We start from the raw sequence: 26,471 nt of genomic DNA, 5'->3' as shown, positions 1-26,471 counted from the left end.
ATCATTCTAGCTACCTCCGCCTTTGCTAGTCGCAGCTAACGCGTCGGCTAATGTGGCTACAACGTCGACAGACGACGCTAAATGAGACGGAAAGTCGTCTGCGGAGGAAACAAAAAGACCAGGCCGTTGCTACGTTTTTATGTGGATTCATTAAAGCTATTTTGTCAAAGGCGGGCCGTCTTGTTCTACCGACTTCACCGGCTATCGTAAATGTTAGCTGCGCAACGAGCCGCAGTGGCTAAGCTGCTTGTAGCCCAACGAATTAGCCGCGTGCTAGTGGCTTCCCGTGGCCCGGAGTGCCTCAATGAATGGAGGCCGACGTGCAAAGTGAAGACACCAGTGAACGACGTACGCCCGCGGCGAGCCCTCCCGTTGTTGTGGTCCAGCTCGGAGGAGGCACTGGCAAGAAGTGGGACGCGGACGTCACGGTTTATTTTGGGGGGGAAGCCTGAGGAGCGAGCGCGATTATGTTAGCTAATAAGCGGCGGAGCCAACGGGGACGACGCTCAGTGTAAACAACTTTTAGTTAGAAATGCATCATCATGGAGACTTCGTGCGCGACACGGGTACGGAGACGAAGCGGCGGAGGGGTTAGCAGCATAAACACGCCGCAGACGGAGTCGTGAAGCCGGCGTGGATTTTGTTTTTGTTTTTTTCCCCGTGGAAACTTCTTTTGTTCGCCTTCTCCTCGCCCCAAGTTTTGGCAGCGGGGTTGTGTTCATTGTGCTGCCGTCGTGAAGAGGGAGAAATGGTGGCGTTCCGGACCGACCCTGCCCTCCGTCCCAGGTAGGGGCAGTGTTGGTGAGGACTCCCCCGGCCTGGCCCGCCGTTGTACGGATGATGGACACACATTAATCAGGGACACCTTGCTCGATGTGTTTTCAAATAGCCCATCATGGTTCTACGTCGGGATGCTCTGTCAATGGAGTGATATAATTTCCTGGGAGAGATTGTGACGGATCATGATGGACACGGAGGAAGTTCTCCCAAGAAGATCATCATTACTGAAAAAAACCATGGACTGCTGAGATCAACTCTGTGTTTTTTTTTAATCTCGCATTATTTTTGATACTGAAGAGACAGTTTGACAGGAAACACCCCGACATGTCTGCGTTCGCGGAGTTCGTCCCACCTCCCGAATGCCCGGTGTTTGAACCGAGTTGGGAGGATTTCTCGGATCCTTTAGGATTCATCAACAAGATCCGACCCATTGCAGAGAAAACGGGGATCTGCAAGATCCGACCACCGGAGGTAAACTCTCATATTCGGGAACATGGGATTAAAGTCTAATAGGGCGTGTTATTTTGTTTTTCCTGTGCGGCGCTGGCTTACTTTGGGCCTGCGTGAATTTGGCGTAAGGCAAAGACGTTACTAGTTGCCATCAGGCCACTCTAATAGAGGTCAAATAAGGCTTAATGTGTCTGCACCCCAGCTGGAAATGTTTTGGAGCTGTGTGACACCGGCGGGTGTGCTTTAGAAAAGTTTCATGCATTGCGTTCTGCATTCAGCAGGACTGATCACCCATCGTTTGTTTACGTTTGTCTTGTGGCTAGCGAAATTACATTGCGTAAGGTTCAACGTTAGCAGCCAATATGCGACACTGACCAATAAGCAGGCCTGTTGCTCATGTCACACACATTAATAGATTATTTAAATATATTGTAAACAGCATCCGTGTAAATGTCAAGGCCTCTTGTGTCTTGCATTGTCTGTGTAAAGAGAAAAAAATGATCTTCAGGGCTGGAATAAATGTTCAAAAAAAGCTTAAAATAGGAAACTTTTGAGTAAGACACTTTGCATTGTGTTTTTTGTCTCATAGACGAGCAATGATTTATATTTTATATGTAGTGTTGCTACTGTCACTTCCTCATTTCTGAAGTTGTTGGACTGAGACGGTGTCTTTATTTTCCTGCCTATCAGGACTGGCAGCCTCCCTTTGCTTGTGAAGTACGCAACTTCCGCTTCACTCCCAGAGTGCAACGACTGAATGAACTAGAGGTGAGTTTGCCAAAGAAAAAGATGCTTTCAAGTGATTAAAATAGCATTGCTGCATCAAGATGTTCTCCACCCATGTGATTTAAACTTTTAGGAATAACATAATCAAATCCGTCCATCCAAACATTTTTTACAAGTTCAACCTCAAGGTTGTGGGTGACTGGATCCAATCCCGGAGGGAAAACAAGCGGACACCTCTAGTCTATCACAGAGCAAACAGAGAGATACATGCAGTCACAAATACTCATAGTCACACCAAGAGCCCAACTAACCTCAAATGCCCTTTTGGTGGACTGTGAGAGGAAACAAATGAGAACAGAAAGAAAGACTCAAACATGGGATATTCACAAATGCAGCTTCTCCTGGAGGTATGTGTGTGTTTTATCAGTTCAGGACAGCAAGACGGCTCCAGTGTGACGCTTTTATAATTTTCCCATGACCAAGCAGTGAGCTACAATTTTGTTTAGCAAAGTCAGTCATTCGTATCATTGACTGGGGTGTCTGAATGAGCGTATCTGCCCAACATTGAGTTCCTGTATTCATCATTTTCTAATCTCTCTCTTTCTCTCTCTCTCGTCAAGGCCCTCACTCGGGTTAAGCTTAATTTTTTGGATCAAATCGCAAAGTTCTGGGAATTACAGGGATCCAAGATTCGATTCCCTCACGTGGAGAGAAAAATCTTGGACCTTTATCAACTCAGCAAGGTAAAACCAGATCAGTTTGGAGAGCTTTTTGTGTGCTGAATGATGAATAGATATGAAACATAATTTTTGCTTATCAAAAAGTAGGAGGTGAGTTTTGATAGGTTCTTTAATTTTGACAACATGCAACTTTTGACTGGATTTTTGTGACTTTTAAGTTTTTGTTGTATTATCATTGTTTATGACTGCAGTACAACTCCTGTGTGCATTACAGATCGTTTCTTCTGAGGGCGGCTTTGAGACGGTGTGTAAAGAAAAGAGATGGTCCAAAGTGTCAAGTCGAATGGGGTTTCCACCCGGGAAAGGTGTCGGTTCACTTCTGCGCACTCATTACGAGAGAATACTTTACCCCTATGAGCTCTTCCAGTCAGGAGCAACGCTTACCGTGAGTACAGCTGGCTTTAGTTTGCCTTCAGTTTGTGTATTTGCTGCACAACATTTCTCAGTAACTGGGAATGTAGCGACTATCCAGACAGTCATAAACATATTATTGTTTTTTGTTGTTGTTGTTATGAGTTTCAACAGCCAGTCAGAAATCTTGTACATCCACCAATATTTGAATACAAGATTGTAAACTGGTTGGGAAACCCTGCGAGTCTGCAGTGTTTTGCATGAGAAATGCAGGTGAATCTCTATGGAGCAGTAGGCCAGCCATGACTTTTCATTCCCTATGAATTTGAGCCAATGCCACTATTCAACCAGCCCATCCATGTTTATTCAAATACCCTGAACAGACACGTTTTTTCTTAAACCGTATTTGCGCTTATCTTTCCTTTTCAAATCAGGGCCGCCACCGACTCTATGACGAGGGGAATGATGGAGAGGATATGGATGAGGGGGTTGGCGAGGAAGCGGTGGAGGACTACGAGCAAGAGGATGAAGAGGACAAGGAGAAAAACAGGGACAGCGATGCAGCGGAGACAAAAGATCAGCTTCTGCCCGAGAGGCGGTCCAGACGCCTGAAGTCAGAGGTACAAAGTGAAACCACAAACAAAAAGTTACTTGGAGGAAGGAAAACTATTTCCTTTTCAACCCAAGTTGAAATGGTAATTTGTTTCAGTGACTGTAATCTTTCATTCCTGTGCACAAGTGACACATATATCGAAGTTCAGTCGTTGCAATATTGACATCTTATGCTTCTCTTCTGTCCTCTGTTTGTCTGTACTGTCAGCTGCAGCAGACATTCTCACCAGAGGCCCTCCTAAAATTTTGACCTTTTAGCAAGATGACTTTGTTTCACATTGTGCTGTTGTTGTTTCACCAGAGGGAAAACAAGGAGCCGAAAGGCCTCAAAATCTTCTCAACAAGTCCCAAAATGGTCGGCCTCGAGATTGTATCAGCTGGTAAATGGCGTTTTTTAAGCGAAACGGGCTGTATCCAAGCTTTTTTTTTTTTCTTCACTATTCTTCCTCATCAATCCTCCCCTTTTTTTATTTAGATGATGGATTCAATAAAAAGCAGCGTCACCTCAAAGCTCAGGCTTTTGCCATCAAAATGAGACCACGCAAGGAGACCCTGGAGGTGAACTTTGTGAGTAGTGTTCAAATATCTTCACACTCTGCATCATTGTTGATGTTTATCTCATTTTGAACGACTCATTGATCTACAATTTCCATTACACATCTTTTCTCTCTTCTTTCCCCCCCTTAGATTGACCTCTATCTCTGCCTGGTGTGTGGACGAGGCGATGAGGAGGACCGGCTGCTGCTGTGCGACGGCTGCGATGACAGCTACCACACCTTCTGCCTGATCCCACCGCTCCAGGATATACCCAAAGGGGATTGGCGGTGCCCAAAGTGTGTTGCTGAGGTAATAATGACATACTTTTATAAATGATTTTCACATATTCCCATTAAATTTTATAAGACTTAAATTGTTTCTTGAGTGATTATTACATTTGGTGTCTGGATTCAGTTGCAGTTTGTTTGAGTGAGGCATGTGTATTGGACAGACTTCATTATTTGTACGCAAAATCTATAATCATCAAAATCGACTTTTTGTTTGATCTTATTTTTGATGCCCCTGAATAAAAGACCACCCCCATTTTTCAGACCTATTTTCAGGGGGGCGGAAAGTCCTATATTTGAACCAATACAGAGATTTTCACTTTTGTAGAATTTTATTTGCTTTGTGTGGAGAGTGCATGGTGTGTTTGCATACTGTAATAAAGCTGGTGTTTCTGGTCCCTCACAGGAGTGCAGTAAGCCCAGGGAGGCGTTTGGCTTTGAGCAGGCTGTGAGGGAGTACACTCTGCAAAGCTTTGGGGAGATGGCTGACCACTTCAAGTCCGACTATTTCAACATGCCTGTACATGTATGTAAAATCTGCCCAGTGAGTTAGAGTATTTCAGCAGCTCACATGTGCCTGTCAGCGATTGGGGAAAGCAAATGATTTTATTGGTCTACTTGATGCCCTCAGATGGTCCCCACTGAGTTAGTAGAGAAGGAGTTCTGGCGCCTGGTCAGCAGCATCGAGGAGGATGTCATCGTGGAGTACGGCGCCGACATCAGCTCCAAGGATGTAGGCAGTGGATTCCCTGTCAAGGACGGCAAGAGGAGGCTGCTGGGAGATGAGGAGGTGAGATGAGTGTTTCCACAAGCCTTTCATGAGCCAGCTTTTGTTTCTTGTTCTGTCTTCGTATAACCAGTAACTACTTTGTACTGGAAACACTAAACACTGAGTTACATTAAGTATAAACATGGTATTTGCTCTGACACAGTTAAAACATTTTTCCCTACATCTTCTGTCAGGAGTATGCCAACTCGGGCTGGAACTTGAACAACATGCCTGTGCTCGAGCAGTCCGTGCTCACCCACATCAACGTAGACATCTCGGGCATGAAGGTGCCCTGGCTGTACGTGGGCATGTGTTTCTCCTCATTCTGCTGGCATATTGAGGACCACTGGAGTTACTCCATCAACTTCCTGCACTGGTGAGGTTCCACAAACTTGGAAAAACTTCAGAGATGCTCCTGTGGCTGATCTCATTTCCTGTTTAATGTGGTGATTATTTCCTGTTTATCTGATTTGTAGGGGCGAACCCAAGACTTGGTATGGGGTGCCAGCCTCTGCAGCGGAGAAACTAGAGGCTGTAATGAAAAAGCTGGCTCCAGAGCTTTTTGACTCCCAGCCTGACCTCCTCCATCAACTGGTCACCATCATGAATCCCAACATCCTCATGGAACATGGTGTCCCGGTATGTAGCCCTTGACCTGGGTTATTGTTGGACGTGCTTAGATGTCTGTTATCAGCATTAATTATTAGTCTGATGTGTATTTTCCCTCCAGGTGTACAGAACAAATCAATGTGCAGGGGAGTTTGTGGTTACTTTTCCCAGAGCTTACCACAGTGGCTTCAACCAGGGCTACAACTTTGCTGAGGCTGTGAACTTCTGCACAGCGGACTGGGTGAGGCTGGAAAAAAATATCAATTCAGCTTTAAGAAGAAAATTAAATCAGAAATGTTTTTACTGTGTTTTCTTAATTTTCACCCCTGTGCCTCAGTTACCAATGGGTCGCCAGTGTGTTGCTCATTACCGACGGCTCCACCGATACTGTGTGTTCTCCCATGAGGAGCTGCTGTGCAAGATGGCCGCTGATCCAGAGAGCCTAGATGTGGAGCTGGCTGCAGCCGTCTTCAAAGAAATTGGGGAGATGATGGAAGAAGAGACCAAACTCCGACAGGCTGTCCAGGAAATGGTAAAAGTCTCCGTCGTCCAACAAGTCTATACTTCACAGAGATGTTGGCACCTTTAAGGCTTTTTCTTTCTTCTTTGTGTATTATTGGTGCAATGAAGTTTCTGTCTCGCCTACAGGGTGTACTTTCATCAGAGCAAGAGGTTTTTGAGCTTGTTCCAGATGATGAGCGCCAGTGCCACAAGTGTAAGACGACCTGTTTCCTGTCAGCACTGACGTGCTCCTGCAGCCCTGATCGGCTGGTGTGTCTCCACCATGCGTCAGACCTCTGTGACTGTCCCCTTGGCAACAAGTGTCTTCGGTGAGTGAAAAACAGCTAAAATTACAGTTTATAGTTAAGAAATCAGTTTAAGTTGAAGTGAAATATGGCACTTTGTTGAGATCTTTTCATGTTGATACCTTTATTGTATATTTTAGATATCGCTATGATCTAGAGGAGTTTCCATCTATGCTGTATGGAGTAAAGATGCGGGCTCAGTCCTACGACACATGGGCAAAGAGGGTCAATGAGGCTTTGGCTGCTGACCAGAAAAACAAGAAAGGTGTTTATTTTTTCAGTATATAACAGGACATGAAGCTGAATTTGGACAGAATATTTGTCAATTGTTATCAGCTAATTGTTTGTCTGAAGTTATTTATGCCTTCCCTGTGTCTGTGACTTTGCCAGATCTCATTGAGCTCAAGGTTTTGCTGGAGGACGCAGAGGATAGAAAATATCCTGAAAACACTTTGTTCCGCCGCCTGCGGGAGATGGTCAAAGAGGCCGAGACGTGCTCCTCTGTAGCCCAGCTGCTGCTCAGCCGCAAGCAAAGGCACAGGTCTGCAGACACAAATACTCATAACTCCTCAATTTGATCCAACTGATGAAAACTCACAAACCAGCTGGGGACATGCCATCAATAGGCTGCACATACACACAACAGTATAAACATGTTTGGGTTTTTTTCCTATTGAAAATTTGTATCGTATTTGAATAAAATTTCAATGTTTTTTTCTTGTGCATCTCCAGCAGCCGTTTGCGTTCTGAAAGCAGCCGCAATCGTACTAAATTGACAGTGGATGAGCTGAAAGCCTTTGTAGACCAGCTCTACAGGCTGCCTTGCATCATCAGTCAGGCTCGACAAGTCAAAGTGAGTCCTCTTTTGTAAATCCATTGAGCTGAGCTATACTTATACTCAGCCAAAATGTAATTTAAAGTCACTGCCATCTCTACTAATTCTTCTCCCGATGCCTGTTTCTGCACTTGTAAAATTTCACCTATCTTTCTTTTCCCTTTCCTCTAAATGTATCTCGTCACCTCCTTTGTAATCAGGAGTTACTCGAGAACGTGGAAGACTTCCACGAACGTTCCCAGGTGGCGCTCTCAGACGAGATGCCCGATTCCTCCAAGCTGCAGGCGCTGCTGGACCTGGGCAGCGGGCTGGACGTCGAGCTGCCAGAGCTGCCAAGACTCAAACAGGAGCTCCAGCAGGCTCGCTGGCTTGACGAGGTGAGTTTTCATCAGAGCTGCAGACTGTTTCCCTGCTTTTAATGAGTTGTTGTGATTGTGGCGTAATTTAACAGCACACAGAGCTGCTGTGTTCTGGCTCGGCACAGCAGGGCATTCATGCTGCGATAATGAGAATAACCAGCATATTTGTTTGGTTTGTTATAAGCTGTGATGTTGCTGTTTAGATTTTCTTTTTTAGATTTATGAATGGTGCTTTAAAAAAAAAAAAGCTACAACTATTAAACAGTTGTAATCAAAATAACAACTGAGGGTGTTTTTGTCTTGGTGTGAAATTAAACATTTATTCTGGATTTCCTTCTCAAACCTCAGGTACGCATTACCCTTGCTGAGCCCCACCGTGTCACTCTGGAACTGATGAAGAGGCTTATCGACTCTGGCGTGGGTCTGGCTCCCCACCATGCAGTCGAGAAGGCCATGGCTGAACTCCAGGAAATCCTCACCGTCTCAGAGAGATGGGAGGATAAAGCTCGTGCCTGCCTGCAGGCCAGGTGAGGTTTGACATGTGCAAAGACAGAAAACACCGTTTATATCCACATTCTTCTTTCTTTTTTAGTTTTTTTTTAGTAGGGCTACTTCCCAATAACTTGTTTTTGTCCTCAGGCCTCGTCACAGCATGGTAACTCTGGAGAGCATAGTCCTGGAAGCAAGGAATATCCCAGCGTATCTGCCTAATATTTTGGCTCTGCGAGAGGCCTTACAGAAAGCCAAGGACTGGACTGCCAAGGTGGAAGCCATCCAGAGTGGCGGTAGCTTCGCTTACTTGGAGCAGCTGGAGAGTTTGCTGGCGAGGGGACGATCGATCCCCGTTCGGCTTGATCCGCTAGCTCAAGTGGAGTCTCAGGTGGCTGCAGCCCGAGCTTGGAGAGAGAGGACGGCTCGCACCTTTCTCAAGAAAAACTCTACCTACACGCTCCTTCAGGTGGGCCAGCAGGAGATAAAGTGACTTCTAAGATTTGTAAATCTGGAATACAAGTAAAACTTCAAATGTGTGTGTTTCTAGGTTCTCAGTCCTCGTGTGGACATTGGAGTATATGGCAACAGCAAGAGCAAGAGAAAACGTGTCAAGGAGCTGATGGAGAAGGAGAGAGGCGGCTTTGATCCCGATGCTCTAAGCGACCTCGACGAAAGCCTCGAGGAGGTGCGAGAGCCCTCGACTGTTGTCGCCGCCTTTAAAGCCAAAGAGCAAAAGGAGGTGGATGCCATTCACTCGCTCCGAGCCGCCAATTTAGCCAAGATGGCCATGGCGGACCGCATCGAGGAGGTCAAGTTCTGCCTCTGTCGAAAGACTGCAAGCGGCTTCATGTTGCAGTGTGAACTCTGTAAGGACTGGTTTCACGGAGCATGTGTGCCACTGCCTAAGACGGGAACTCAGAAGAAAGTGGGTGTGGGATGGCAGAGCAATAGCAAAGAATCCAAATTCCTGTGTCCACTGTGCCAGCGGTCAAGGCGGCCGAGGCTAGAGACGATTCTGTCGCTGCTGGTTTCACTGCAGAAGTTGCCGGTGCGTCTGCCAGAGGGAGAAGCTCTCCAGTGTTTGACAGAGAGAGCGATGAGCTGGCAGGTTTGTAGTTGCATCTCATGGAGTTTTAAAAAAAAAAAAAGAAAAGATGTTATCTTCCAGCGTTCTTTTTAAAATCTTTTTTTGAATTGCACTCAATCTGATCTGCCAGGACCGAGCACGGCAGGCTCTTGCCACAGAGGAGCTGTCCTCGGCGCTGGCAAAGCTGTCTGTACTAAGTCAGCGTATGGTGGAGCAGGCAGCCCGGGAGAAAACCGAGAAGATCATCAATGCCGAGCTGCAGAAAGCTGCAGCCAACCCTGATTTACAGGTACTTCACACTCTTAAGATTTATTCTGCATTCTCTAATTCCCACATTTCCACCACAACATTTTTAAGATTCCAGTACACTTGTCTTGATGCTGATATTGTGTCTCCGGTCCCTTACTGGCTTTGAATGCAAACACGGAGTGCTCCAGAAGAGGGCACTAACATCCATCTATCCATCCATAAAACCAGCACCATCCCTTTGTATTGTTGGTGCTGGAGGCCAGCCAAGCTCAAGGCAAAACTAGGCTTTGGACAATCATGAGGAATCTGATGTATAAATTTATACGCAGGCTTGAGGACTCTCAGAACACCATTAAAATGCTGCTGACTAATCCCAGTCATTGTACTGAAAATTACCAGTCATCCTTGTGGAGGCATTGGTATGGGTGTCTTTTATAAATAAGTTGATATTTTACTTGTCTGTGATTGTCCTAGTTCTGATATTTTTATATTGTTTTATTCTCATTTTTATGTGTTTGTGAATGTTTTTTTTATGGACTCGCATGTCTGCAATAAAAGAAAGATGATGATCTACAGCCTATCACAGATCCGGCACAGGGAAACAGCTAATCACTCATGCACACATTTACGCCTAAAGTCAGTTTGAAGTCACCAATTAACAAGCGTTTGTTTGGGTTGTGAGAAGAAACTCAAGTACCAGGAAAAAGTCCTTCTTGCCATGAGGTAACAAGCTCGCCACTTCTTTTGGTTGCTCTGCCCCAAATTCTGTCTTTGTATTTTCATTTAGTTTTGATTGAGATCATTTTTTTTAGTTTCTATTCAGTCCAGTTTCATTCATATCGTGACAAATAAACACAATTTGAAGAGAAGAACCTAACTATTCCACTTGAGCAAGTGTAGGCGACGATAGAAAGGTGGAGACTCCTGATGGAGGTGCACATAATAGTGGCCACACTATCCAGTTTTTGAAAAGCGAAGATTTAATATAGCTTTATCTCACAGCATAATACAAAAGCCTTTTTTTTTCTTTTTTTAAATTCTTGTGTTTCTATTTCAGAGAGAATTTCTGCTTGTTGTGAAACTGCTGCGGTGTGTGTCTGTGTTTCTCACAGGGCCACATCCAAACGTTTCAGCAGTCTGGGTTCAGCAGGACCGCGTCGCCGCGCCAGTCTATGGACTACGACGACGAGGAGACAGATTCGGATGAAGACATCAGGGAGACTTATGGTTATGACATGAAGGTTTGTACTGCAGCGGGAGTCCGTTTGGTTTGATTTAGAAAAAGATAGATACCGGTCTGCAACCAACAAGAGCACAGAAAGTCATTCGGGATCTGTTCTTGGCACGCAGCACGGACCAAACACAGTGTGTGAGAGGCTTCGGATGCATTGACTTCAAGTAATGCCTACGCAATTTATTTGTATTTGGGAGAAAGAAACTGCAGTAATCCTAAAAATGCATTTCTCCCACATATTTCATTATAAGGGAATAAAAATTGGTTTATGTTGTGTCTCATGTTGTGTCTGCGTACATCTTAAAATACCAACATGAATGTAAAGAAAATGCACTTTTCATTTTCTTTCCTTGATTTGTTCTGGAGTTTAACATGTTAATGAGGTGAGCAAGTGAGATTTGTGTAGTAATGTTTCCTTGTTGTGTATCGTCTGCGTTCAGGACCCCGGCGAGGTGAAGCCCTACCTGTTCTGCGATGAGGAGATTCCTGTTAAATCTGAGGAGGTGGTCAGTCACATGTGGCCTGCTGCCACGCCGTCCTTCTGCGCCGAACACGCCTACTCCTCAGCCTCCAAGTCCTGCGTGCAAAGTAAGGACGACTTTAACACGTGAAGATTGATTTTGTTCCGAGTATCCATCTGCTGACCTTGCTGTTTTTTAAATACTCAAATGATTAAAGGCAGATGTTTTTTAGATTTTGTTTATTTAAGACTTGAATTCATTTCTTAACTTTTTTCTTTTTTTCTCTCTTCTTACTCATTTCTTGCTCCATCAACTCCTTTGTGTTTTAGACGTGAGCACACCCAGGAAGCAGCCCAGGAAGACGCCTCTGGTTCCCCGTACTCTTGAGCCGCCAGTGCTGGAGCTGTCCCCGCAGGCTAAGGCCCAGCTGGAGGAGCTGATGATGCTGGGAGACCTGCTGGAGGTGTCCCTGGATGAGACCCAGCACATCTGGAGGATCCTGCAGGCCACGCACCCTCCCTCCGAAGAGAGGTTCCTGCAGGTCATGGAGGTAAGGAGGCCATCCGTTGCACAACTCGAATGCTCGGTTGGGCCAAATCGCAAATAGTGATCAGTTTGTTTTTGAATCGATGAGTAGAAGCAGATTGAATTATGGAGAAAGGTGTCAGCAATATGTACAGACTTGGATTTGGAAATTAGTCATGCAATTTGATTTATTTTTTGTTTCTCTTTCTTAAGCCTGATGACTCTCTGATGGAGAAACCTCTGAAGATTAAACTTAAAGATTCAGAGAAGAAGAGGAAACGGAAGTTGGAAAGAGCAGAGCACCACCACATGCTGATGGCCGCCGCCGCAGCCAGCGGAGTTTCCACAATGGGCGAAATCCGGCCGGCCAAATCTAAGGAGCTAAAAAGAGTCGGCCTGGAGCTGGGCCTCGGCGGCAAACCCAAGAAAAAGAAACTCAAACTCAACCTGGACAAGAACCGGGAGATGAAGCTGCTGGCCAAGCGATTAGCCAAGGAGGAGAAGGAGAGAAAGAGGAAAGAGAAGGCCGCCGCGAAGGCGGAAGCCATCAGAGAAGGGCTGGAGAAGAGGAAGGAGAAGAAGATTCTCGACATTCCTTCAAAGTACGATTGGTCAGGGGCCGAGGACTCCAACGATGAGAACGCGGTGTGTGCCGCGAAGAACTGCCAGAGACCGTGTAAAGATAAGGTGAGACACGACACCCCCCACCCCTAAATATTTAAATTAAGTTGCGGATTGACTGTTTTCTGTGGAGTTTATGCCAAAGTGTCTGCACCTCGGATCCAGATCTGAGCTGCAGTGAAAGAGCCACAGGAGGTGAATCATAGATGATTGATGGAGGCATCAAGAGATTAGAAATTAACAACAGAGCTCATGTGACTGCACATCTTCTCAAACCTCAGTCCCGTGTTGAGTTGCTGTTTTAGCACTTTATTTCATAGACATACAGACGCATCTCCCATGATAATTACTGATGTATAATCTCATGGTGACATTTCAAGTTACATCGTATTTTTCTAATGACACTGAAAAGATTATAGGATGAAAAGCCTCCATTTTCTTTTTTTGGTTTTGAGCAAGATTACACTTTCATCAAACCCAAAGAGTGAGTGTGAACTGATGAACACTGAAGGCTGCAGAAATCTGCAGATTACAGTGTTTGTCCAAGACACAATACTCTTTATTTATTTTAGATTGTTTCATATGTCTTTTGTTGAAGTGCAGAAAATGTGAATGGTTTCAGAGTGTACTCATACTTATCAGAGGGAAATATTTTTAGCTTAAATATTTACCAAAACTTTTTGGATTAACTTCAGGCTTTCGCCCCTCAACTAAAGTTACTTTTGACCACTCTGATATAAAAGATTATTGCATCTTTATGTTTCATTTTTTATCATTGGATGTGACTCTTTAATTAACGGTGTGAACATTTCCCTTGCGCCCACTCATGATCATTAACACAATGTACTTTTTTTTTTTTCCACTGTGCGAACATGTCCGGTGGTTGTTACCGGTTCTTGTCGACACTCCTGAGTGAGATTTTCTGTGTGTACCTGCAGGTGACGCAGCTTTTGGTTGCCTATGACAGAGTTAATGACAAACATTTCTTTAAATGCACATCATGTAACTTTATTGAATATCAACAGCTGATAACCGCACTGGAACACCTTAAAGAGAGTTACACATAACACATTAACCGGACGTCCTGACCGTCCGCCGAGTTAACCAGTGGCTCGTCTCCATCTGCCGTGTGTGCGCGGGGCAGCCAATCAGCGCAGAGCTATTGACCGGCCTCAACTGTGTCACTTATGTAGGAATGATGAAACTGTGAAAGTGCTCCTTTGACCCAGATTGGATGTGTGTTATTGACATAATCAGTGTTTCCTTGGCTATTTCCTTCTCAAAAATCAGTCCCTTTTTAAAGACCTCAGAAAATGTAAACTGCATTTTCACAGTTTGGTCTTTTGTCGAAAAGCCAATTGATTGTTTTTTTTTCCCCTCCTGATTTGTACCAAGTACTTATGACGGATATTTTTTTCTCATGGTGCCAAATATCTGATGTGTCATCTGTCGCTGTGGGTTTTCTGGGCTCTCACATTCAGTATGCTGTGGGTTTGTTGGCGTCTTCTCTGGTATACACAGCCACTACATTTAATTCAGAAAACACCACCTGACCTAAATCGGCTTTCGATTGTGTTTGCACTTCGCTGTGTTTATGTAATTCCAACAATGAGCAAATCTTGAATACCGGTTTGTAGTTGTGGTTGCAGTCAGTGTGATCGTCTGTCCAGAGAGGGACCAGCAGTGAAGAGGCTCAAACTGCCGTTCAAGAACTCGGCATACTGCTTCTTTAGATTGAGTTTGCCAACACAGAAACCCGGCTTCAATCACACAATATGTTGCAAAGTCTTCTTACAATTGTACCCAAACTAAAAATAAAATAAAAAAGAAGAGTGAATTTAAAATTGTGCGCAACGATGACAAGCCAACGTTTGTGTTTCCTCACATTCTTGATTTGAACTTTCTAGTTAAGTCCTTTTCAAACGGCGGCGAAACCGGGCCTTTGTGTTGTGGAGGATTACATTCGTAAATAGTTTTTTATATGGTGAAGGATTGGACCGAGGCGGCTGTCGAGGCTCTGAATGTTAAAGCAGGTCTGAAGCAGTCGGTACGCTGAGCATTGCGGTGGAACGAGCCGCCGTACAGCCCAGGTCCCGTCGACTGGCTGCTGTTAACCTGTTTATTCACTTCATGCTTCACAACCTTCACTTCCTCTTCTTCATTGGACTGTTGGTCAGTTCATGACGGGATTATAGTTTAGCTTTAACTGAGAAAACTTAACTATATATATGTGTGTGTGCGTGTGTGTGTGTGTGTGTGTGTGTGTGTGTGTGTGTGTGTGTGTATATATATATATATATATATTTATTTAGCTTTTTAATTTGCACAATGTGCACAACAGTATTTACATTGTTTGGTAGATCATCTGCAATCCAGAAGGGCGTTGCAAGATTTTCGATATCTCGCCATCATTAACCAAACAATGGCTGACTGGCCCGTTTTGACGTGTGCTGTTTAAAAATTACAAAGAAATGTAGCTTTCTTTCCAAAAGCAGTGCCACTTGTTTTCCTCACAGGATGTTTTTCTTTTTTTGTTTTCATTTCCAGGTTGACTGGGTGCAGTGCGACGGCGGCTGCGACGAGTGGTTCCACCAGGTCTGCGTGGGCGTGTCCTGCGAGATGGCCGAGAACGAAGACTACATCTGCATGGACTGCTCCCGGAAGGCCACGGGCGCCAGCGGCGGCATGACCGTGGAGGAGGTGGCGGAGGAGAGCGTGGTGGTGCTCACGACGTCGATGTGCGGCGGCGGCGGCATGCAGAGCGTCCCCTCTTCCTCGGTGATGGCGTCGTGGTCCGCCGCCGCCGCCCACTTACATCCGGCGACTTCATCACATCAGCAACAGCAAGAGCCCCAGCAGGGCAGTTAGCGCTTATAAAAACTGTCCCAGTGACTTTGAGTACCTCAATCAAAAGCCAGTTTCCGGGGCTGGAGGTCCAACCCGGGAGAAAAGTGACCTGTTATGAATTAACCAATCGGAGGAGAGAGTCATGTTCTGTCTGAATTACGAAGCACAAGAGGAAAAGTTCCATGTGGGTTCAGCTGGGCCATGTTCTCTTTACCGTGTTATTCAGTCCTTCTGCAACAGTTTTAGGTGTAGAACCACTCGGGACAGCGTCCTACCAGTCCTCCCCAGAACAATAACAAGGTATATTTACTTGCAGTCCAACAAACACTCACCTACTGTAATTCAGCTGTTGTATTCACCGTAAACAGTTAGGCTGTCAGTCCCCGGGACGCGCTCCCGTCTGTCCTCCGCCAGGCCCCTCAGACTGTAACATCTCAACACGTGAGTCTCAAAACGATTAGCAGAAACAAATGGTTGTACTGTAGTGGAATTATTTATAATGTACATAGCTTTCAAGCAATTAAACAAATGGTTTGTGGCTTTTGTTTTGTTTTCTCACCTTTAATAAACTATTCCTAGTCAAATGACTTTGAAATGAGACTTTCTTTTTTCCTTTTCTTTTTCTTTTGATTTCCTCAAAGTCCAGAAAGATTTGAGCTAAATCGATGAGTCTAAACTGCCCTCAGGTGTGAACAGATCAGAACTGATGAATTAACTGGCGGTGCTTCATCGAGTGTTGCCAACAAAACCAAGATGATAAAGGATCCAACTCAAATCCCAAGATCTGTAGGGTTAAGTATGAACGACAACTCGCATGATGAACACAACCTTCCTCAGTTAAAGCTCTAAAACAAATGTGTTCTCTCAATTGTCAGCATCACTTTCAACTCAAATTATGAACAAAACAAAGGACTTGTTTTGTGTGTCAAAGCGCTTCGTCGGGATGTTGAAGCTCAAGTTGCCTCCAACTGCTTTGCAGCCACTTTGCAATGGAAGATCTGTGAGTGAACGAGTGAATGTGAACACACCGACTGTGACTGGTGAAGCAGTAAAAAAGAAAAGGGCCACAAATCCCTGGAGAGAACCCGATCTCGGAAGACTGACTGTTGCATCCTTAAGAGAGAATAATTGAGCTTCAAATTATATATTTTCTGTAAAACCCCGCATTTAGAGACAACTTCTTTATCTTTATCTCTGGAGATTTTGGTTAAACTTTAGAAATATTAAAAGCATAGAAGAGAAATACTTTAAAATATGTTTTTGGTTTAATCGAGTTACACTCCTGCAGCAAAGTCAGTCATGAATTAACCTCACGTCTTTGAATTGGGAGAGAAACAAAGACGGGGAACATGCAAATTCTGCATAAAGAGGACCAGGTTTAGTTTTAACCACTTCCACATACAGTGGGCAAAAAAAAAATGGAAAAACCATTTTTCTCTGTAAATGTGTTTCCAAAGATTCTATTGTTATGAACATGTTAACTTGCAAAGACATATTACTGCATCATAGATGTACTTATGTGTTATAATGTGAAACACCTAAAAAGTATTAAATACATGAAGACTCAGGCACAAAAACCAGATGAGCTGAAATAAATTGGTAATAAGAAATCAATCTTTCCATTGTATTATTACTATTATTTTGCGTTAGGCTACTTAACTTTCAGGCTATTGTGAAAATGTGTGCGTGTACATATACTCATGCCAATAACACTTATATACATACTGAGAGAAACGCTGACTTGTCTGCTGTGTTTCATTCATCCACCTCATTTACTGGGGAACTTGATTCTTAGATTTGACTCAACACTAATGTCACCTGCCTGCAGAGCACGTTGTACAGTATAAAGTGTCTATTCGTGCGTGAGTGTTTGCCCTGTGATGGATGGGCGACCTGTTCCGGCTGTACCGTGTCTTTACTTCCAGTCATCGTGACTCAGTGCCCTTGAAGTCGCCTTCAGATTGAAAGAGGTCGATGACCTGTGCTTTAGGATATGTTGCGGAGAGGACAGCGCTGTTCGTGCTGTACATTAAGCTTCTCTTTGTTACTCATTATACCCATTAGAACAGAGATGTGCTTTGAAGACTGGTATGTTGTTTTGTTTCTGTCCTTTCTGTCCTCATTAATCACCAGCACCTCCGATCTCCGTTTTCCTAAAATCCAAGTGATTTTGATTATTGCCTCTTGATATTCAAAGTGGAATTTTGACAATTCTGCACGCGCGCAGCTCTTTAAATACAGGCGTGTAGTAGAAATGAATGGAAATGCAGAAGGGGTGGGGGTGGGGGTGGGGGCTGGCGTGAGTGCCGATGTCCACTCTTAACATGGTCAGGTCAAATCCGGCGTGAACTGACCGAGGCTTGCTTTAGCCTCCGTCTGAGAGACGCCCCTGGGTGCTGACATGAAGAGAAAACGAGAAATGTACAATCGCACAGAACCAAGAGGCCCCAACGGGAAGGAAAAAAAAAAAAAAAAAAAAACTACAAGAATACGGACAAAGATGAATACACCACTGCTATTATTTGGCCTGGTACTATTTTTATTTGTTTTAATTTAATATTCCTTTCCAGCATGTTATCGTGCTCATTAAGTACCTTTAACACCATGAAATCTTTGCTACTTTTCAAATCACAAGTTGCATCCACAATTTGTAATATTGTTACCAATGAGTTTATTCCTGTAACTGAATATTCCAGTTTGAATTCTACATTAGTTACATTGTAAATTCACGTTGTGTTATTTTGGTTTTGTTTGTCGTTGGTGTGAGAAATCTGCTTTAAAATGAATTCACTTGAGTTAAATTGAATATCTGCTGTTGATAATGCAACTGCAGCAATTGGTTTTAACAGTTCTGCAGAAAAATACTCATTGAAGTAATGTGAGTATTCATAAACTTATTACTTCCAGCCCTGATAACATGGTGCTGTTTTTTTTTGTTTTTTTTATTAATGACATTTATTTGCACGGAGGTGAAACAGCCTGACAGGTGGAGTGCTCTTCGACTCTCGGACAGCATCGTATTTTTCCAGTGAAGAAAGGTGATGTACTTTGCCCGCGGACGGGGGTCAGACGCTAAGAGGGAAACTGGGGGCTGTCCCCTGGTTTAGCATTACAACCCTCCGCCCCTCTCTGCAGTCATGTTAAATACTAAAACCTGAGCATTAAGAGAGAAAAATCTCCAGATACAGTCAGAGCCTGCGGAACCTGAGCTGCATCGAAGAGAGCAAGTGACATGAAAGGTAGGCAACAGGATTTCCTTTGCAAATATTTCATTGATTTTATTTTATTTTTTTGTGGCGGGGTGGGTGTTTCATGAAGGTTTGTGTTCTAACATTGTACAACTTTTATAAAAGTTGAATAATGTTGAATACGTCCAGACAACCGCTTGATCTGCAAACCGCTTGTCTTCCATAGGAAACCCTGCCAAGTCGGACATCTCCAATGGCATCAGCACCACCATGGACATGCTGCCCCCCTCCGAGGTGAAGATGGAGGAGCGGGGCCAGTGGAGCAACAAGACGGAGTTCCTCCTGTCGGTGGCGGGGTCCATCATCGGCCTGGGCAACATGTGGCGCTTCCCTTACCTTTGCTACAAGAACGGAGGAGGTGAGCGATGAAACCTAACTGGAGCCGTTGTATGTAGAGCCTGACCTCCCTTCTCCCCTCTGTTAATATGTTGTTATCATTGGTACACAAAGCCTGAAAAAGATCTGCACATAATGAATAAAGAGTATTCTTTCTTACAAACAACTAGTAAGGAGAACAAGAAACCGCTCGCAAGGCATTGTGGGATACCAGAGCACTTTTGTTTGCAAAATTTATAAAAAATAAAAAAAGATCAGTGAGAGAATAATCATAATTAACAGAAAAACACACCTAAAATAGGAGGTCCCCTTATTTGCTTTGGGACATGCTTGTGTAGCTGCTAAATTGGATGGACCCTCGTTCTCCCTCCACGGGGCGGCCTGGTCAGAGTTCAGGGCCGAGCGGGGTCAGACAGCTGTTGTTGCTCCTCGCTCGCAGCAGCTGTTCCCGTCGAGAGGCGGAAATCTGAGCAGGTCCGCACGTCCCCGGGCTACCCGATGGGGCATCCGCACAAACGTGGAGGTGGCGACGTCTTGGGAAATGAAACGGGACTAAAACACAGCGTTTAGAAAAAGAAAAAAAACATTTCGGTCAAAAGTAAAGCTCCGGCAGGTGTTGATATGCTTTCTTATGGTCAGTAACATTTACCTTACAAGACTTTTTACTTACATAGCTGGAGTCTTTATTTATCCTATTTTGAATTAAGATCAGTTCATTTGATTTAAATTTTTTGAAGCTGGAAAAATTACAAAGAAAATAGGAACTAAATTCACTTTGACATGAGCTGAGAAATGAGTAGCAATAACTTTAATCTTAATGAGGCAGCGTCAGAGTCGAAGACCGTCTGTGTGGGTGAACCTGTGAAAATGTGATCTCTGAATCGTGGAGAAACCACAAACCGCTCGAGGCAACAGGCAGCGAATCAGCTTGAAACGAAACTCTGAGCTTTTTTGACTCTAAAGCTCTGATCCACTTTCTACCACATTGTCATAAAGTCACTATTGACTTTTCTTATTCCCTTTTATATATGTATATTTCTCCAGGTGGTATAAAAGATATTTGAATTATAAGCGAATGGCGGGTCAGACACAAACCTGTTACGCAGCGGGAATTTCACAACAAACAGGAATGGGAAGAACGCAACAGAGCCGATCCAACAATATATAACTAATTCAGTCTTTCTCAACACAGGCGCGTTCCTCATTCCGTACATGATCTTCCTGTTCACGTGTGGCGTTCCCGTCTTCTTCCTGGAGGCCGCTCTGGGTCAGTACACCAGCGAGGGAGGAATCACTGCCTGGAGAAAGATCAGTCCGCTGTTTGAAGGTAAACTGGAGTCTCACCTCAGCTCGCTGGAAATACAACCACATCAGCTGGAATTGATTGAATATCGGTGTTTGTGCAGGTATTGGCTATGGCACCCAGGTGATAATGACTCTGCTGAACTTCTACTACATCATTGTTCTGGCCTGGGGGGTTTTCTACCTGTACTTCTCCTTCTCTTGGGACCTACCTTGGTCGTCCTGCAACAACACCTGGAACACGGGTAAAAAGACTGCACGTGGGAACCCTAATTTATGTTCCCTTCATCGGTTCAGTAGAAACAAATGTCCCGATTCTGTGGTTTTTCCAACAGAAAACTGTCTGGAGTTTCAGAGGAGGAACACTTCAGTCAACCTGACGGTCAACCCGAACGCCACCTCACCTGTCATCGAGTTCTGGGAGTGAGTATTCAGGCGAACCTCATCCCCCCCCGACTGCAATATGATTGTGTTTAACTCCGTCTGCTTTGCCCCCTCGACAGGAGGCGAGCCCTGAGGATATCACCGGGCATTGATCACATGGGCTCCTTGAACTGGGACCTGGCGGTGTGTCTGCTCATCGCCTGGGCCATGTGCTACTTTTGCATCTGGAAGGGGGTGAAATCCACGGGAAAGGTGGGTGAGGCAGAGGCACCGGCGCTAATCTGCGACTACGTGAGCGAACGAGAGACACCAGTGAGCAGAAGAAGGCTGACAATGGCTTTATTTGTTTTCAAACGAAAACAACCGATGCGGATGGATTAAAACGTAAGACACATTAAAAGGCTCCGTTTATAGGTTAAAACCTCTTCCTGTCGTCACTCGACAGATTTCATTTCGTGCTTGAGGAGTGAGCCTTTAGAAAATTTGACAACACAGATTTTCAGGCATGTAATCAATATGTACAACTTTCCAAGTGTCCTTTAACAAAACACTGAACCTTACATTGCTCCCAATAGATTGAGGTCCTTGCATGGCACCTGTCCCCGTTAATGTAAATGGTTGAATGCGACTAATAATGCGAAGTGCTTTGTTGGCTGCAAAAGCAGTGTAATCCATTTAGATGTTGTTGTTTTTTTGTTTTTTTTTCTCGTCCTATGTTGAAGCAGCTTTGTTTTCTATGCAGGGAAGATACATTTAATCCTTTCCTGCAGTAATTCAGCAATTTACCCGAGAGAAAATAGCACCGTGTCCTCTCACGTCTCATATGAGACTTGGGGCTCCAGGTACAGGACATGAAGTAGCTGGTTAAGGGATTCTTCTTAATTTTTCATATTTATCAACTATCAAACAGTTTACTGTTGTTTCAGACTTGTTGATGGGCCTTGGTGAGATGTTCAGGACGACAGGGATATTCATGGATACAAGCCAGGTTGAGCTCTTTATCCATAGATATTATTTATGGCAACACCATAAAAGTAGTACTTTAGTCTCTTAATAAAAGCCACACGACACATTTAATGCCATCCATTCTGTTCCATATCTGAGTTATCACATCCGCGCTTGTTTGTTTAGATCTAAGACGGTTCTGGTGCACATAAAGATGACATCTGTTGTTTATTTATTCTTTTTTTTTTCTCACTTGTTCACGTCCCTGTGTGTGTGTGTGTGTGTGTGTGTGTGTGTGTGTGTGTGTGTGTGTGTGTGTGTGTGTGTGTGTGTGTGTGTGTGTGTGTGTGTGTGTGTGTGTGTGTGTGTGTGTGTGTGTGTGTCAATATAGGTGGTCTACTTCACTGCGACCTTCCCCTATCTGATGCTGATTGTGCTGCTGATCAGAGGACTCACCCTGCCTGGAGCTGGGATTGGCATACAGTTCTACCTCTACCCTGACCTGGGGCGACTGGCTGACCCACAGGTATCGTAATCACAAGCAAGGGTGATCCACTGCACGGATGCGGCATGCGATCACAGTGACAGAGTTACAGAGAGTCCGTCACAAATTCCCCACCGAGGGACTTTTCACTGCTGTGCTGTCCATGGGCGAGCCTGCACCAAGTGCAGGTGTCCCATGGCTCTCTGCTGGGAAGCCTAGTTTCTGCTGTTTCCATCTGCTCTCCATGAAAGAGGCAGGGACTGCAGGGGTCAACGACAGGGCCAGGACACCATTGAGACTGTAAACACAAGCTCTACCCACACCGAGATGCTCACAGTCAAATAACCAGGGTTACCATAGTCGGACAACAAAAACGCTCGGCTCAGACCAGCAGCACTTACATCAGTGGGGCTTTATGAGAGTTTCCTCTGCACTGGATGCACGTCGGATCACTCTGCACTCTCTGTACATCCATGAACATGGGGTCTCTTAATGAATGTTCAGAAACTACCAGTACCAGTCAGTACCAGACCTCCATGTTTCCACTCCGAAGCATTTCCGTCACTCAGTGATTATGTACACAAGCCTGCCACGTGAAACTCTGTACTCACATGCTTTTGTTTAAATTAGCCATTAAGAATATGGATGAGTGTGACATCACAGTTCAAAGACCTGTTTTTCAATTAATGTTTAAGTATCATTTGTGTGTGTGCATGTTAGGTGTGGATGGATGCGGGCACACAGATCTTCTTCTCCTATGCCATCTGTTTGGGGTCGTTGACTGCTCTGGGAAGCTACAACCGATATAACAATAACTGCTACAAGTATGTGAACTCTGAACCAAGAGCTAAGAACTGCAGTTTCTTTTAAAAGATACTTCTAAATACAATGTTTGTATTTTTTTTTGTTATTTACATATCGTTTTGTAGAACTGACAGGAGCATCTTTGTGTTAACCCGAGTTCTGCTCTGTTGCAGAGACTGCCTGGCACTTTGCTGCCTGAACAGCGGCACCAGTTTTGTGGCGGGCTTTGCCATTTTCTCCATCCTGGGTTTCATGGCCTACGAACAAAATGTCCCCATTTCTGAGGTGGCGGAATCTGGTGAGTTCCCGTACAAACTGAGTAACGACGGCGAGACCGAATTTTCTGTTTGTTATTATTTCATGCTTCCTCACGTTTTCCGCCTCATTTCTGCGCAGGTCCCGGTTTGGCCTTCATCGCGTACCCTCGGGCGGTGAACATGATGCCCTTCTCTCCTCTGTGGGCCGCGCTTTTCTTTATCATGATTGTTTTTCTCGGGCTGGACAGCCAGGTGCACATCTCAGTATTCTTGCAAAATTTCACCGCTGTTGCTGTGGCTCCCATCAGATGGGCGTATGGGACTCACCCTTATCCTCTATTTCCCTTCTCTGTGCACTCTTCTCGGCAGTTTGTGTGTGTCGAGAGCATGGTGACGGCGATTGTTGATATGTTTCCCACTGTGCTCCGACGTAAGAACCGCAGGGAGCTCTTCCTCTTAGCGTTGGTTATCGTCTCCTACCTTTTTGGCCTCATCATGCTGACAGAGGTAGGGAGTCATCTCTGGGTCTCTGAGACCACACACACACACACGCACACGCACACGCACACGCACACGCACACGCACACGCACACGCACTGTTTTGTGGCAAGCTCTCTGCTGTATTCCCATTTTCTGCAGTCAGCAAGCAAAATAGGACATTTTGATATATATGCGTCCTCCATTTTCTATCAGGATCATGATTTCATTTGACACACGATACCGTGGACGTAATATTCATGTACACACTCGGCAAATCAGGCTTGGGGTGACGGGGGTTGCAACGGGTGGTTAGATGCTTTGTTCTGCTGTAATAAACTCTGATCAGAGTCCAACGTCGTTGACACGGTTTCACCTCTGCACAGCTGGAAAGATGAGTGCTCTGCAGAGGTGTCAACCGGTCATCATTTTGTAAGTACAAGCATGTCAAAGGTTTAGTGCAACTTTCTTCGGGTAAGTCTCAAGCATTGTTATCCAATGCTCTCAATTTAGATCTAAAATTCAAGTGCTCAATGTTTTTGGGCTTAAACATTTCACGTATGCAAACTACATATAATAAATATTCATGACTTCTATATATAGGGTATAGATGCATTATTTACTTTCAGCATGAATATATTTTCACTTAGTGTTGAAGCATTACAGGGTAACTTGTCATGTTCTATTTGCTTGTTTAGCACATAAATCTTGTATTCATCCATGCTTTGCTTCATGAAATGTATTGCACCCACTCCAACTGCAGGGCAGCTATAAAGTCTGTACACAAGCTACAACTTCTGAGGATGAATATTGTTTAACAAGTGACTTTCAAGCCTGTGAAGCCGGACTCCTGCATGTTTTTAGGTTTTCTTGTACCACTTGACCTGAGATAAGTCAAGTTTCTTTTGTTATGTCCCTTTACACGTCATACAAAGAAGTGTAAAGGAATCAGCTATAAACTTCTGTTTACATGTAATCTATTATATGTGTGTTTTAAGTAAAAAGACAAAAAAAGTACGTATAATTGTGCGATTACTACTTTTGTGATTTCCTTCCCTCCAGGGAGGCATGTATATCTTCCAGCTCTTTGATTACTATGCGGCCAGCGGGATGTGTCTGCTCTTCATGGCGATCTTTGAAACCGTGTGCATCGGATGGGTCTATGGTAAGCAAACCACACCACATGGGGAATTCTTCCGTGTTTTGTAAGCATTTGTCCTCATTACTCGCCGCCATTCAGCTGCGAGTTAGAAAACACAGCGTGGTGAGGCATGTCTTTATTGTGTTTTTCCAGGTGCAGACCGATTTTACGATAACATTGAGGACATGATTGGCTACCGCCCAGGACCTTACATCAAGATCTGCTGGTTGTTCCTCACCCCTGCCACGTGCATTGTGAGTTTCCGTAACCCCAGTAATGACACGGCTTAAAAAAAAATTAAATAAAGACTTTATCACTTTTTCAGAATTCCTGATTTCTTCGCTCCGCACCCACTGCCATATTTAATGCCATCTTGTCTTTGCAGGGTACATTTGCCTTCTCCCTCATTAAATACACTCCCCTAAAGTACAACAATGAATATGTGTACCCATGGTGGGGCTATGCTATTGGGTGGCTGCTTGCTCTCTCTTCGATGGTCTGCATCCCACTTTGGATAATATACAAAGTCAGCGTCACCAAGGGAACACTCAGAGAGGTACGTTAATCCGTACAACACAGGAAATAAACCACACGTAAACATTATTTGTATGAAAGAAGAATAGCCAAAGGTCAACTCAGAATCTTGAACCGAGCAATGATGAAACTTTTTTTTCTTTTTTCCTAAACAGCGTATCCAGCTGCTCATCACACCGTCTGATGATTTGCCCAAAACCAAGAGGGAGCAGGAGCGACTGCTGGCCATCTTTGCTCCTGAGGGAGACGCAACCAAGACAACAAACTGCTACTTCCCTGTATCAGAGACTGATGAAAACTTATGAGGCCCTACCGCAATGGCACCCAATGGGACCTGTTCGGTGCAGTCACGTCGTGGACTTTACTGCACCCTTGCAAGAAAGAGTCAAATAGTCCACTTCAACACAGATATACATGACTCAGGAGATCACACCTTAACAACGGAATGGATTTGGCATTTTTGTACATAGAGCAGATACGAGGAAGCCTTGAAAAATAGTCATCATGAGATCCTTTTTTTTTTCAGGGAATTCAGTAATCGAATTGACCAAAATTGATTCTGACATTGATGAATAAATTGGCATATACATAGAACAATGTTTGTATGTCAGAAAATTTATCAATAATAAATGAATACTGTTGGTTAACCTTTGCATGCTCAAAGTTGGGATACCAACAAATATAGAAGCTGCTTGATGTTGCTTTGCAGCGTTGCTACCCGTTTCTGAAGTTGTACTTGTATTATATTTTTGTATTATATTAAATGATTAAATCAATTTTATTTTAGTGTTTTGGAAAAAAAATAAGATACGTTCAGATGCTTTATTGGTGATTATGAATAAATGACATTATAAAAAATAATGAAAATTGTAATGCAGAGTTAGGACACTAATGAGACAATCGTGACATAGAGACTTTAGTAAAATTTTTGTACTGTCACAGAAAATGAGTGTACAAAGAAATATTACTCTTGTAAAAATGGTTTTGAATAAAACTTGTATGTTATATTGAATCAGTGTGCAGTGGCTTGTATTGATACAATTTGAACTTTCCCACATTTTGTCACAGTAGTTGGCAATGTTTTCTGTTTTTACACAACCGAACAACTGATGATGTATTTTGTTGTTAACAAGTAAATAAGCTTAATTTGATTTCATGTTTTTTTCTGATATCTTGAAATAT

The 26,471-nt window shown here is 44.1% G+C and overlaps 2 protein-coding genes across 5 annotated transcripts; both read left to right on the top strand.

Moving 5' to 3' along the window:
- The first annotated feature begins 957 nt into the window (after positions 1–957).
- Positions 958–15,973, top strand: kdm5a (lysine demethylase 5A). 4 transcript variants are annotated; one of them, XM_080491757.1, is made up of 28 exons: positions 958–1,251; positions 1,921–1,998; positions 2,577–2,699; positions 2,911–3,081; positions 3,482–3,667; positions 3,961–4,039; positions 4,135–4,226; positions 4,347–4,505; positions 4,890–5,009; positions 5,115–5,273; positions 5,447–5,628; positions 5,729–5,891; positions 5,983–6,102; positions 6,199–6,393; positions 6,510–6,691; positions 6,808–6,932; positions 7,058–7,208; positions 7,403–7,520; positions 7,703–7,879; positions 8,210–8,388; positions 8,501–8,819; positions 8,901–9,461; positions 9,571–9,729; positions 10,802–10,930; positions 11,364–11,511; positions 11,714–11,934; positions 12,123–12,596; positions 15,078–15,973. In XM_080491757.1, the coding sequence occupies exons 1-28, from the start codon at positions 1,105–1,107 to the stop codon at positions 15,396–15,398; spliced, it is 5,238 nt and encodes a 1,745-aa protein (XP_080347883.1). In that variant the 5' UTR covers positions 958–1,104; the 3' UTR covers positions 15,399–15,973. The 4 variants fall into 4 exon arrangements, with proteins under 4 accessions (XP_080347883.1, XP_080347882.1, XP_080347881.1 ...); XM_080491756.1 differs by having other exon boundaries at positions 7,400–7,520; XM_080491755.1 differs by having other exon boundaries at positions 4,890–5,027.
- Positions 15,974–18,844: 2,871 nt separating this feature from the next.
- On the top strand, positions 18,845–25,594 carry LOC308126854 (sodium- and chloride-dependent GABA transporter 2-like; the record flags this gene model as incomplete). Its single annotated transcript, XM_080491519.1, has 14 exons — positions 18,845–18,983; positions 20,154–20,288; positions 20,368–20,508; positions 20,599–20,686; positions 20,767–20,899; positions 21,984–22,118; positions 22,797–22,900; positions 23,054–23,178; positions 23,277–23,389; positions 23,507–23,644; positions 24,677–24,779; positions 24,909–25,009; positions 25,141–25,311; positions 25,445–25,594. Exons 1-14 carry the CDS (start codon positions 18,866–18,868, stop codon positions 25,592–25,594), a joined length of 1,755 nt encoding a protein of 584 aa, XP_080347645.1. The 5' UTR covers positions 18,845–18,865.
- Positions 25,595–26,471: the final 877 nt, after the last annotated feature.

Source organism: Lipophrys pholis, assembly GCF_963383615.2.
Source record: "Lipophrys pholis genome assembly, chromosome: 22".
Classification (NCBI taxonomy): Eukaryota; Metazoa; Chordata; class Actinopteri; order Blenniiformes; family Blenniidae; genus Lipophrys; species Lipophrys pholis.
Note: the sequence above shows the minus strand (reverse complement) of the source record. Positions and strands in the feature narration are given on the sequence as shown.